Below are 14,445 nucleotides of genomic sequence, written 5' to 3'. Positions count from 1 at the left end.
CAAGGAGTCAGTCTGTGTTTCAGTGCCAGTGATTAACGTCCAGGCTTGTGAATTGAGCATGTCAGTGACATACGCAATCTTCATTACCGCAAGGTTTATTATTATTTTTATTTATTTTATTTTTTCTAAATATAAAAAAAAATATTTAGTGTCGTTTGGGAAGTTAAATGCATATCAACTAAAATATAGAAGAATTAAAAAATGTATCAGGAAATTATTTCATAGTGTGTGCATACAGTTTTAGGTTGCAACACAGGACAAACTAGAACATGAGACAAAGTATTACCTGAAAGTGTAACATAATAATCTCCACATTTGTTTCACTGCAGTCCAGTTTGCCAAAATAAATATTGTTGATGTAGTCATGCACATTCCTTAAATCCCTGGTCAAAGTCTGGTTCAAATAATGGGAGGCTGTAAAAAGACAGCAGGCGAGTTGCCGTATATGTGGCACAATGATTTCTCTTGTTTTTACAAACGTCTGTCATGCTCAGACATGTCACGCTGCTTATTCTCTCTGTATCTATATTATCATGTTTTACAGTGCTGTCATTCTGTCTTTAACATTGCTCTGTCAGTGGCTGCACAGGCATGAGTATTTCAGTACCTCAGCTGATGAGGTTATGTATTTTTTACTGTTTGTTTGTCAGCAAAATATCTAAAACAACAGTTGACCAATGTAATGAAATTTGGTGGTGTAGACCTTGGGAAAAGCTGATTAAATTGGTGTCTGAATCCAGATGTTTCATTTGACCATTAATCAAAGGCAAGTAACTTCAAAGTAAGGGTAACGGGATGACTTGCGGTAAGCTATAGAGCCATGCAAGTGTAGCTTGTAGATTGGTTGGTGGTAACCTCAAAAAAGTAACTGGGTTGGAGTAACTGTAGGTAATAAAGTTGTAGTAACTGATTAAATACATCATATTATCCGGTTTATCAATTACACCTGTTTATAAAAAAGCCTTTTGAAGAGTAAAGACCCATATGCAAGTCACACTGGACCGACTTTAATCAGCAGAAAGGTGAGTCACGATTGACATCTTTAAATGGAGGTTGATGAATAGATTGTGGATCCACTGATTATGAATCAGAAGCAGCTGGTCCACAATCCATCCATCCATCCATTTTCTTCCGCTTTTGCAGCGCAGACCTTCCGATCCACACACACCTCCCCCAGCTCCTACGGGGGAACCCCAAGGCGTTCCACAATCAACATAGGGAAATGATCATTTTCCCGCTACACACTCTAAAACAATGTAAAGGTCCAACTGCAGCATACTCTTTTCAGGCAGCAGTGTAACTGGCCGTTGCTCTGTTATAACACTAGCGAGAACTATGACATGTTTTTTTAAATAGTTACTTCTGTTCTTGTGTGCCATTCTCTGGTCACATACTGAAAGCGTGATAGCTGGTCTGTTTTGTTGTCTAGATTTTGACTTGTCCCATTTTTGTCATGTCGGGTTGTTCTTTTTGTGGAAGTTTATATGGGTTGATCTTCCTGAAGCAGTTCCCGTTGTACACGTTGAACTGGCGGCAGAAGCAGTAGGAGCTGTTGATTGATGCAATCTATTATATGGTGCCAATACTGACATGATTAGTCCCATGGGAGCATTTTTAGGAAACTGCAGTACTTAAGACTTGTAATAAATTGTAATTAAATTAGTTTAATGTAACAATGTCCTAATTACTGTTTCATGACTTTGTTTTCTCCATGCAGAGCTTTTAAAACGGGTGGTGACCAGAAGGTAAGACTGTGTTTCTGTGCAACATAATTTCTCCTCTGTGTGACCCCTGGAGGCTTTGTCATGAGGTCTTTGTCTGACCTACAGTGACTTCATTACTGAATCTGAAATTTCCATTAAATGCTCTCAATTACTTTGACTGTGTTATGTCACTTTGTGTTTATTTAAGCTACATCTCAGTCTCACATGGCTCACACATTGTTTGCAAAGGATCACTGAGTCACTAAATTGGTTGTTTGCCTGATAGAATGGTGTGAATGTTGCTTTGAGAATTTCCTGTGGTTAATTTTGTGATGCCTTGCACAGTTCCTGGCATAACTCTAAAACAGCCACATTTCCTTTTACTGTCTGACCTCTTGGGAATGACTTATCCTGCTGATTGTAGTTTTTGATTGTGATAACTGTGCCATGTCCTGCCTTCTGTTGCTCGCTGTTTCTCACAGAAGATAACAAAGTCAGTGTTCTATTTTAGTTGGTACACTTTTTGCTGCCCATGCACAGTGCTCTGTGAGAATCTCATTAGTGAGACCTGTCACTACAACATTTGAACTTTTTGTTTTTCTTGAAAATAAACTGCAGCAGCAGATTATGTTAACCAGTCAACATGAATGCGGTATTATGCACTCACATGTCTTAGGTCTTCTTGCAGGGGAAAAAAAATCCTGCAGGCTTTAAGAGAGCTGCCCATGCAGCACAGTCTTTTTGCTGTGAGAGAATACTAGAAAATATCTCTTTCCTTCATATTTATTACCTCCGCCAAGGAGGTTATGTTTTCGGTCCCGTCCTTTTGTTTGTTGGTTGGTTTCAGGGGTCGAAATACATTTTTTTTAACCTACTTGCACTGGTGCTAGTAGCAAAAAAAATTACTTGCACCAAAAAAAGTTACTTGCACAACTAAAAGTTAGTCTTGTATCAACCCTAAAACTCTTCCTCTGATGTGTCAGACTCTTCCTCTCTGGGGAGAATTTGAGGGGAGAGCAGCAGCAGCGGCAGACAGTTGTTTTTTTTTTTTTTTTTTTTTTCACGTGCACGCACGAACGAATCGTCCGTGAAGATTATTTTATTTATTAACTACACAGATGTATAATAAAACAAATGGTGACTGGTTTATAACACAATTATGACAGAGTTTGAGGGGAAAGAGAGCAAGGAACTACGGAGCCCTGGAAGTGTCATCGCAAAATGTTTTGCATTTGGAGAGAATGTGCGCATTTTTTCGTATATTGTGCACTTGTTTTATGATATTGTGCGCACGTTTTAAGCATCGTTTGAGTAAAACAAGGGCACGATCTACTTAAACGTGGCCACAATTTGTAAAATGTGCACTCAACATTGTCTTGACACATAAATGTTGACTATTAGCCATAAAACCCGGGGACGGTGTAATACATTTCCCCATTAGAAATGGATCTGGTCAGGGTATATCACGGTTTGGGCGCACAAGGACATACAGAGAACTCCAGCTACCCAGCATGGCATCATCTGGAGTTTAAGCACATTAAAAAGGATGCTGAGGGCAAAGCGTCTCCTCCTCATGAGTATGACAGTTTAGCTCATATTATGAAGTTCATTTTGAATGAAAGGAAAACGTGCGCATGTTTTATTAATTTGAGGGCTCAGTTAAAGGAAAACATGCGCACGAATTATCATGGTCAGGAAAACGTGAGCACGTTTTATTAATTCGTGGGCTCAATTAAAGGAAAACGTGCGCACAAATTATCATGGCCAGAAAAAAAAAATCACTTTAAGTGACCTCTCCCGGGTTCTGTAAAGGAACCGCAGCAGCAGCCAGTTTTTTTTTTTTTCACGTGCGCGAGCGAACTAATCGTCTGTGAAGATAATTTTATTAACTACACAGATGTATAATAAAACTAATGGTGACTGGTTTATAACACAATGATGACAGAGTTTGAGAGCAGAGAGAGAGAGACAGTTTTTTTTCTTTTTTGTTTACATGTGCGCGCACGAACACAACAAATAGAGCAACTCGCTCCGTGTGTGAGAGTCATAAAATGCAGAGAAGACGAAGACAACACACTGGAAATTGTTTTTTTCCTTATTTATTCCTTTATTGCTTCATTCTACTGGTGCTTATAGTTGATAAAACTTGGATAAAGTTACTTGCACCAGTGCTAGTGCAGTATAAAATTACGTGCACCGCTCGAATCATATGTGCACAAACTAGCACATGCACTTACTATTTCAACCCCTGGTTGGTTGGTTGGTTGGTTTGTTAGTTAGCAGGATTACTCAAAAAATCCTCAACCGATTTCAATGAAATTTTTACCAGGGGTGTATCTTGGCCTAACTTAGAAGTCATTAAATTTTGGTAATGATCCAGAACATGATCCCGATCCAGTAATTTTTTTAAGGATTCTTTATCATTGCAGGATAGGGCCAATTTCAAAATTTTTGCATCTACCTTCATGAAGACGGGTCACAAAGGCTGAACAAAAATTAAGTTACGACACAACAATAATTTAGCATTTGTTTCTCCTCATTAAATAAACTTATTAGAAAATAAAAAAAACTTGTGTAGTTCATGCAGTTTCTCTTTATAAATACATTTGCTGAAGATCTAAGAGCTTAACCCTCTAGGAGCTGACGCTGTCGTATATGACGGCTGAGACCAAGCTTTACTAAATTATGAATAACTTTTAATGATATGAGATAGAAACATACTTTTTTTTTTTTTTTTTTTTTTTTTTGCTGAAAAGTTAACTCTGCGGACTTTCGAGCCACCGTCCACCATCTTTGTACTCCTCATAGAAGCTGTGTGATGACATGAGCAATGTGAGTGTCCAGTTGGAATTGGTTCACCGTCACGTGGTTTTCCAGAATCCAATCGTAGGGCAGATTCACCTAACATGACGCACCAAAGATTGTTTTTAGGAGTGATGTGTTACTAGTTTATTATAGCTTGCTGTGTGTTTTGAATAAATGTGTGTGGAAAATTATTTTCTGCTTTACTTTTTCCTTTCTTATTTCTGATTGTAAACCTTTATTACACTTATAAAACACAACTATAGCATATATATTTTGAAAGTACAGGTCCTGAAAAAAAGAGACATAAAACTTGATTGTGGGATGTAGGGAGAACTGTTAACAGCAATAATAAAACATTTATGCCAGGCAAGTGAACTTTTCAAAAAATGCCCTCGGACCCCAGAGGGTTAACCACTGAATCTGAAACATGACGGTAGATGTGTGAAACGACGTGGAATAAGTCTCTTTGCCAAAAGGTATTCCATGTGACGTCAGTGACCCTATGGCCTTGGCGGAGGTTTGTGCTCTCCGAGTGCTTCTAGTTGCAGTATGAAATAGTGCTTCCAGATTGGTGTGTTATGCCTGTAATTTTGTCTTGAAAGGGTTAATAATCTCCATGATTTTTGACATGGGGTTAAGCACTGTGATTCTTAGGGACACTGTATTGTGCTTCATGATTAATGTCCTGATAAAACATGGGCGTTTGCAGTAGCAGAAAGGAAATATTACTGTCTGTCAAAACAAAAACAAACATACAAACAAAAACAGTATAACTGCATGTTGTGTGTTGTGTTGCATTGTGTTCCTCTCTTACGCCTTCATAGGATTCAGTTGCCCTGACTTCTGTTCAGCCAAAGTACTCGTTTGCCCCCAGCACAACCATTAACAAGATGGCGAGGCCTTTTACACCAGGTGGTGGTAGTACCAACTCAGGACCTGCTATTAAACCCGTGGCCTACTCGCCTAAGCTTAGCGTTCCGCACTCACAGGGCCGTGCCAGTGTGCAGCAGCCACAGAACGGGTAGGTGGATGATTAAATAAACAGTCATTGTTCTCCTGGGAATGGCAGTGTAACTGATGTGGTTTTGTGATCTTTTTGTTGTCTCACTCATCTGGTTTTACACTCCAGAGAAAGCACCAGGAAGTAATGACTTCCAGACTGCATTAGCTTAAGAAATTAGTTTCTATCACTACTGCAGAACAATGTCAAAATGGCATCAGGAATTTTACTGACAGAAGGAATATAGGAGTGATGTCCAAATATCTTCCTGGCCTCAGTGTTTGCCAACAGTTTAACAGAATGTGAGGATAGCGTGACTTTTTAAATTTGATTTCCCATGTTCATGCATCCACTAAATGAATTGTTTTTATTGTATTTGTTTCTTTCTGAAAATCCATCATAAATCTGTGTCACTACCATAGTCTGATGTCATATCTCCATTCATGTTGCATAATTTATCTCGTTAGTTTCTCCAAAATATTGATTTATTGTGTATTTCTAATATCCAAGTAGAGTCAATGAACCGTTGGCCAGTGATCAAATAATTTTGGTTGTAATGCAGCTTTCTACTTTGTTTTTTTCATATTAAAGAAATGCATGAATGAAATACAGTAGTGTTCAGAATAATAGTAGTGCTATGTGACTAAAAAGATTAATCCAGGTTTTGAGTATATTTCTTATTGTTACATGGGAAACAAGGTACCAGTAGATTCAGTAGATTCTCACAAATCCAACAAGACCAAGCATTCATGATATGCACACTCTTAAGGCTATGAAATTGAGCTATTAGTAAAAAAAAAAAAGTAGACAAGGGGGTGTTCACAATAATAGTAGTGTGGCATTCAGTCAGTGAGTTCGTCAATTTTGTGGAACAAACAGGTGTGAATCAGGTGTCCCCTATTTAAAGGATGAAGCCAGCAGCTGTTGAACATGCTTTTCTCTTTCAAAGCCTGAGGAAAATGGGACGCTCAAGACATTGTTCAGAAGAACAGCGTAGTTTGATTAAAAAGTTGATTGGAGAGGGGAAAACTTATACACAGGTGCAAAAAATTATAGGCTGTTCATCTACAATGATCTCCAATGCTTTAAAATGGACAAAAAAAACCATAGACGCGTGGAAGAAAATGGAAAATAACCATCAAAATGGATAGAAGAATAACCAGAATGGCAAAGGCTCACCCATTGATCAGCTCCAGGATGATCAAAGACAGTCTGGAGTTACCTGTAAGTGCTGTGACAGTTAGAAAATTCCTGTGTGAAGGTAATTTATTTGCAAGAATCCCCCGCAAAGTCCCTCTGTTAAATAAGACATCTGCAGAAGAGGTTACAATTTGCCAAAGAACACATCAACTGGCCTAAAGAGAAATGGAGGAATGTTTTGTCGACTGATGAGAGTAAAATTGTTCTTTTTGGGTCCAAGGGCCGCAGACAGTTTGTGAGATGACCCCCAAACTCTGAATTCAAGCCACAGTTCACAGTGAAGACAGTGAAGCATGGTGGTGCAAGCATCATGATAAGGGCATGTTTATCCTACTATGGTGTTGGGCCTATATATCGCATACCAGATATCATGGATCAGTTTGGATATGTCAAAATACTTGAAGAGGTCATGTTGCCATATGCTGAAGAGGACATTCCCTTGAAATGGGTGTTTCAACAAGACAATGACCCCAAGCACACTAGTAAATGAGCAAAATTTTGGTTCCAGACCAACAAAATTAATGCCTCGCAGATGTGAAGAAATAATGAAAAACTGTGGTTATACAACTAAATACTAGTTTAGTGATTCACAGGATTGCTAAAAAAGCAGTTTGAACATAATAGTTTTGAGTTTGTAGCGTCAACAGCAGATGCTATTATTATTGTGAACACCCCCTTTTCTACTTTTTTTTTTTTTTTATTAATAACCCAATTTCATAGACTTAAGAGTGTGCATATCATGAATGCTTGGTCTTGTTGGATTTGTGAGAATCTACTGAATCTGCTGGTACCTTGTTTCCCATGTAACGATAAGAAATATACTCAAAACCTGGATTAATCTTTTTAGTCACACAGCACTACTATTATTCTGAACACTACAATATATTTTATTTGTCAAATAGCCTTTTTGTTTAATGATTCCCTTATCGGTCCTTCAGAGTGGCCGTTGTTTTTGGGGGTGTTTGTCAGGAAAATGATAACTTCTCTACACTGATTACAGACCCTGCAGTGGTTCTGTAATCAACCTTTTCTGCAGCGCGGCTTTGCTTTGAACCTTGAATCGATGAAGCAGTGCTTCGACCTGCTGCTTTGTTGGTTCTTTGTTTTATTTTGCTTTATCTTAATTATCTTAATCCCTGCTAAAACCTTAAAGAGCATATGTCTGTGAGTAATATTTATCTTTTTATGTTAAACCAACCTGTTATGGTCTTCTGAAACATTTGATAGATATATTTTATAACTTAAAAACGGGACCGATGCTAACGTGTTAGCATGTCTGTCATTTTCAATGTTAAAATTAGCATTAAGCTGTTTGCATCTCAGCACGTTTGTGTGCATTTGTTTTCTGTATAATTATGAATGGCTCAGTGTTTGTTGCCGTAAAAGAGTCAAATGTATTACAAATTGTAATTTTTTAAAATTTATTTTTATTTATATATTAATAATAATAATAGCAACAACAACAACAGTAATAATAACTAATAATGCTACAATAGAAGGGATCGCTGTTGTTATTTAATTCCACCTTTCCTGCACATGCGCACACAGACGGTATGCAGAAAACCCCAGACTCTAAGCAGATGTGATTGGGGAAAAAACGCACGGGAAGATGACTTTAGACTGTGTGTCAACTCTTGATGCCGAAGATCGAAAGTGATATTGTGAGAAATTAAATTAAGTGTTGGAGACGACGACCATGAAGGATTTCAAGTTTTTGTAGGCTTACAGTTATTTTATCAGTGGTCACGTGAGGGATCGCTGTTATCAGCCTGTTGATGTCTGTCTGCGATCTTTCTGCTGTCTGCAGTGCTTAATTTGTAAAGTGGGAGGTCCCGGAGCGCAGCGGATGGGTGGCTCCGGTGCAGAAAAAAAAAGAAGGGTGCGGGGGGGCTTGCGAACAACGCTGTGCGCCACACCGAAAATAAACTGGGCATGTATTGTAGGCCTAATAACACTAGTCACACCAAATCCGGATAGAGTACAAATTCCTGATGTACAGTGGTCCCTCATTTATCGCAGGAGTTACATTCTCCGCGTTCACACCGGGCGCGACGCGAGCGACTGCAGCCACAGGTTGCCATGTAATCCCTATGTAAGGACGCGTTTTGGCGCCAAACCGCGCAGCGCGACGCGATGGACGCGAGTGAAGCGATTTTGCGCGTTTGTGGCGGGATATTGCGTCACGTTGCGTTGCCCTCCTCCCCAAGTTGAAAAATCTGAACTTTTTCGTCTAGTCGCGCTGCAATGACCATTCAGGGACTGAATATGTAGTGACGTGGAGGTGTCTGGAGTTTGACTGAGGATGTGAACATGTCCTGTATCTGGTAGCAGCCTGTGAGCAGGATGTCTCTTTTGCCCTTTATTTCACAATTATGACAGTTTTTGGAGCGAGCAGCAGCACCACAGCAGGGGGAGCGGAGTTTTTATTTTTATTTTACGTGCACGCGTGAGGGAATCATCCATGGAGATTATTTTACTTATTAACTACAGAGATGTATAATAAAACAAATGGTGACTGGTTTCTAAAGACAATTATGACAGTTTTTGGGGGAAGAGCCAGCTACAGCAAGCAGCGGAGTTTCTTTTTTTTAATTGTTTACATGTGCGCGTGTGAACGGGACAGTTGGTCCACAAACTGGGTCCCGCAGAGGTGGAAGGACCGCTGAAAGCGGCCGTCATCCGGACGCAGCTCCTGCAGCAAATAATGATACTCTCTGTATTGGGAGCTTTTCACAACAACTTGCTCCATGTGATCAAGGTCCGTCATGATGACTTGACACCGAGCAGAATGGAAGCTCCTCCTATTTGATGACGTCCGGTGTGAATGCGGTATTAAATCCGCGAAGTAGCGCTATTTTTTTACACTTATTATAGATGTTTTAAGGCAGTAAAACCCCTCACTACACACTTTTCTCAAACAGGCTTTAACATTTTCTCACTTTTCTCTCTTGTGTAAACACTCTCTTTTTTTCTTCTGTGCGAGAAGATTATAAACAGACACACTCAGAACACAATGTGCGGCTCTGCCTTCACTCACTGCCTCCGAAGGTACGGATGCGGGACCCGCAAAGAATCCAAGTCCTCTCTCGGTGGCCACGGAGCTCTGCGGCTACGGTCAACATCCGGAAAACAGCGAGCGTAGCCTCTGGACCTGTTGCCAGATTTGGCGCAATTCCGCACAGCAGACAGGAGGGTGGCGGTGTGATTGGCAGTGAGAGCAATCGCGGTGATTTTTTTTTTTTTTTTTTTAATATTTTGTTAGTCAAGAGAGGTGGCGGATCACGGATCCAGTATAAATAGCTGGCGGAGCGCGCGTCAGAGGTTCCGGAGCGCGCGTCAGAGGTTCTGGCTTGCTCCCCCTCAAATTAAGCCCTGGCTGTCTGGTTCCGTCTGTTTGGGCTGAGTGCAACAGCAGGATGTGCTCTGAAGTTGAGGAACTTTTTAAACGCGGCCCAAAAAACACACTCGTGCACAGTCGGACCTGTGTGCACATCGTGCGTCAGGCTGCAGTTCACCTGTGTTGACAGTCATTTAAATGCAGTTCTGCGCGCGTGTGCATCCATGGTTGAAAAAGTGATGGAGAAAAAAAACAATGAACCAAAGGTTTCTGTTTGACCAAAAAAAAAAAAAAAAAAGCCACCACAAGGAGGAAGCAGCTTTAATTATATACACCCGCATGTTACATACGCCTGTGTGGATCACAGGACCCCCCCCCACCAAAAAAAAGATTCTCAAACACAAAATCAGCCCATCCATAACAATTTGAGAACACACACACATATATACACGTATGTGTGTGTGTGTGTATGTGTATATATATATATATATATATATATATATATATATATATGTGTGTGTGTGTGTGTGTATGTATATACACTCAACAAAAAAATAAACGCAACACTTTTGGTTTTGCTCCCATTTTGTATGAGATGAACTCAAAGATCTAAAACTTTTTCCACAGACACAATATCACCATTTCCCTCAAATATTGTTCACAAACCAGTCTAAATCTGTGATAGTGAGCACTTCTCCTTTGCTGAGATAATCCATCCCACCTCACAGGTGTGCCATATCAAGATGCTGATTAGACACCATGATTAGTGCACAGGTGTGCCTTAGACTGTCCACAATAAAAGGCCAGTCTGAAGGGTGCAGTTTTGTTTTATTGGGGAGGATACCAGTCAGTATCTGGTGTGACCACCATTTGCCTCATGCAGTGCAACACATCTCCTTCGCATAGAGTTGATCAGGTTGTCAATTGTGGCCTGTGGAATGTTGGTCCACTCCTCTTCAATGGCTGTGCGAAGTTGCTGGATATTGGCAGGAACTGGTACACGCTGTCGTATACGCCGGTCCAGAGCATCCCAAACATGCTCAATGGGTGACATGTCCGGTGAGTATGCCGGCCATGCAAGAACTGGGACATTTTCAGCTTCCAAGAATTGTGTACAGATCCTTGCAACATGGGGCCATGCATTATCCTGCTGCAACATGAGCTGATGTTCTTGGATGTACAGTATGGCACAACAATGGGCCTCAGGATCTCGTCACGGTATCTCTGTGCATTCAAAATGCCATCAACAAAATGCACCTGTGTTCTTCGTCCATAACAGATGCCTGCCCATACCATAACCCCACCGCCACCATGGGCCACTCGATCCACAACATTGACATCAGAAAACCGCTCACCCACATGACGCCACACATGCTGTCTGCCATCTGCCCTGAACAGTATGAACCAGGATTCATCCATGAAGACAACACCTCTCCAACGTGCCAAACGCCAGCGAATGTGAGCATTTGCCCACTCAAGTCGGTTACGACGATGAACTGGAGTCAGGTCGCGACCCCGATGAGGACGACGAGCATGCAGATGAGCTTCCCTGAGACGGTTTCTGACAGTTTGTGCAGAAATTCTTTGGTTATGCAAACCAATTGTTTCAGCAGCTATTCGAGTGGCTGGTCTCAGACGATCTTGGAGGTGAACATGCTGGATGTGGAGGTCCTGGACTGGTGTGATTACACGTGGTCTGCGGTTGCGAGGCTGGTTAGATGTACTGCCAAATTCTCTGAAACGCCTTTGGAGACGGCTTATGGTAGAGAAATGAACATTCAATACACAAGCAACAGCTCTGGTTGACATTCCTGCTGTCAGCATGCCAATTGCATGCTCCCTCAAATCTTGTGACATCTGTGGCATTGTGCTGTGTGATAAAACTGCACATTTCAGAGTGGCTTTTTATTATGGGCGGTCTAAGGCACACCTGTGCACTAATCATGGTGTCTAATCAGCATCTTGAGGTGGGATGGATTATCTCAGCAAAGGAGAAGTGCTCACTATCACAGATTTAGACTGGTTTGTGAATAATATTTGAGGGAAATGGTGATATTGTGTATGTGGAAAAAGTTTTAGATCTTTGAGTTCATCTCATACAAAATGGGAGCAAAACCAAAAGTGTTGCATTTAGATTTTTGTTGAGTGTATATGTGTGTGTATATGTGTGTGTGTATGTATGTGTATATATGTGTATATGTATATGAAGGACAAGCTGGGACATGTCCACCTCTCCACAATTTCTCTGATACTCACTCGACTGGTAAGCACTGAAAGGCATGTCCCAGCTTGTCCTTCTGGCACTCCGAAACGGAGGTGTTCTTTGTCTCGCTTGCCGTCGTGACGCGCGAAGCGTCCGCTCCTTTCCATGACAAAATCTCCTCGTAACAGTGGAATGTGCCGTTCATTTCCAGACTGGACGCTGTGTTTTATCTGGGACGTCGTCTGGACTAGCACAGGAATTGTTAAAAGACGTGGACATCAGCACTTTTTCGGCAAATTGAGACAGACGTGCGGAGGAATTCCACGCGTCACGGTGGTGCCGCGACGCGCAAAGCAACGCTGTGATGAAGCGTCACAGAACATGTTCTGGCATGTCCAGGCACATCCACAATTTCTTGGATAATCACTCGACTGAAAAACCACCGACAGCTGTCTGAACGCCATCTCAAAGCCGTCCTGAGAGACCAAAACGGAGGTGGTTTTGTGTCGGTCCAGCAGCGAATCCATCATGACGCGCGAAGCGTCCGCTCGGCTTTCCATGACAAAATCTCTTGTTAAAAGTGAAATCTGCAGGAAAATGGGTGATGTCCAGCTCTTGTGATAACCAGAGAAAGTGCACACGATGGTCACGGATCCACAGAGCGATCCGTTTAGAAAAGAAATGGTCGTTCAGCCTGTCGATGGCAGCTGGAGCGCGGCGCGCCCCACAGCTGCTGTGGGCGTCCTTAAAGCGACAGTAACATCTCTTAATGTCTTTGAAGCCCATAAAACTTTCACCAAAAACCACCTGAATTTCTCGAATGGTGTCCACATGGATGTGCCTCACAGTTTCTAAAAAAATTTGATCAAGCAAAGCAGCAGTCTCTCAGCCATTTCCCTGACAATGAAAATCTGCCAAGGGGGGTGGACCAGTCCTCACTCAAAGCCTGCTCACAGGCGAATGACGCAACCGACAGGCATGAAAAAATCACGCATGCGCATGAAGGTTCAAGGTTGGCTCACGCAAGCACACGTGATTCAAATCCATATGTTTTTTTTTTTTGTTTTTTTTTTAAATAAGGTCGGATACTTTTCTAATAGACCTCGTATGTGTATAGGTATGTGTATGTATGTATATGTATGTGTGTGGGGGCACAGTTCCGCTAATTATCGAAGATAATGTTTTCATTATCGGATAACTTTGAAAACAGTCATTGATTATCAACCATCAGTTATCTTCAGATAAGTTTTGGTCTGATAATTTTTAGGCCACTAACATATTTTTGCAGACATGGTAAACAAAGCTGAATAGTTGGAAACATCTATGAAATCTAAAATCAGTTAACCACCTACCTGTTAAATGTTTGATAGTAGATGGGCATTTCTATCCTCCATAAACAGAGGAGAGCTGGTTCTAGAAGAAACTGCTCTATCCTCTGCAGGCAAAGGAGAACTGGTCACAAAAAAGAAAAAAGGCTCATTTCTTTTGACCCCATAATGATACGCTGACAATATCAAACAATTCATCCAGAGGCATTCAATTTTAACTTATGGTTAAAAGTTTAACCAAACTAATTTTGGACAACTTATTTAAATTAATGTCACATCTGAAGTTTTATAAAGTGAAATTATCAGATATATGTTTTAGTTTTAAAGTAATGCACTAATTTTGAAGGTTTTAGTGTGGACATGCTGTGCCCAGGTGTATTATGGGCACCTCAGTACATTCATGACACCAACACGGAGGTGCTTTTTGTTCTGCGCCATTACGCGGCTCCGCCCTGACGCTCGAATTCCACCGCACGTCTTTCATTATAAAATCTCCTGTAACAGTGTAATGTGCCGAAAAAGTGCTATGTCCACCTCTCTTGCCATTTCTCTGGTAGTCAGACGACGTCCCAGATCAACACAGCCTTCACTTTGGAAATGATCTGGTTGTTTCAGCCTGTCGATGGCCGCTCGAAGCGCGGCGTGCCCTCAGCCGCTGTGGGCCATCTTTAATCCGGTTGTAATGCTCCTTAATCTGTGTGATGCCCATAGGATCTTCACCGAAAGCCATCTGAATTTTCCGAATGGTTTCCACCTGGCTGTCTCTCACAGTTTCTGAAAAAAATTTTGATGCAGCAAAGCGGCAGTTGCTCAGCCATTTTCCTTACAATGAAAATCCGCCGAGGGGGCTGCACCACTCCTCCCACAAA

The 14,445-nt window shown here is 41.2% G+C and overlaps 1 protein-coding gene across 2 annotated transcripts in view; it reads left to right on the top strand.

The window, feature by feature from the left end:
* Positions 1 to 14,445, top strand: part of pdlim7 (PDZ and LIM domain 7) — a 94,804-nt gene that overhangs the window by 42,746 nt on the left and 37,613 nt on the right. For both annotated transcript variants that reach the window (XM_034181451.1, XM_034181452.1), the window contains exons 4-5: positions 1,718 to 1,745; positions 5,333 to 5,529. In XM_034181451.1, the coding sequence (XP_034037342.1) occupies positions 1,718 to 1,745; positions 5,333 to 5,529 (225 nt within the window). The remainder of the gene's footprint in view (positions 1 to 1,717; positions 1,746 to 5,332; positions 5,530 to 14,445) is intronic.

Source organism: Thalassophryne amazonica, chromosome 11, assembly GCF_902500255.1.
Source record: "Thalassophryne amazonica chromosome 11, fThaAma1.1, whole genome shotgun sequence".
Lineage (NCBI taxonomy): Eukaryota > Metazoa > Chordata > Actinopteri > Batrachoidiformes > Batrachoididae > Thalassophryne > Thalassophryne amazonica.
Note: the sequence above shows the minus strand (reverse complement) of the source record. Positions and strands in the feature narration are given on the sequence as shown.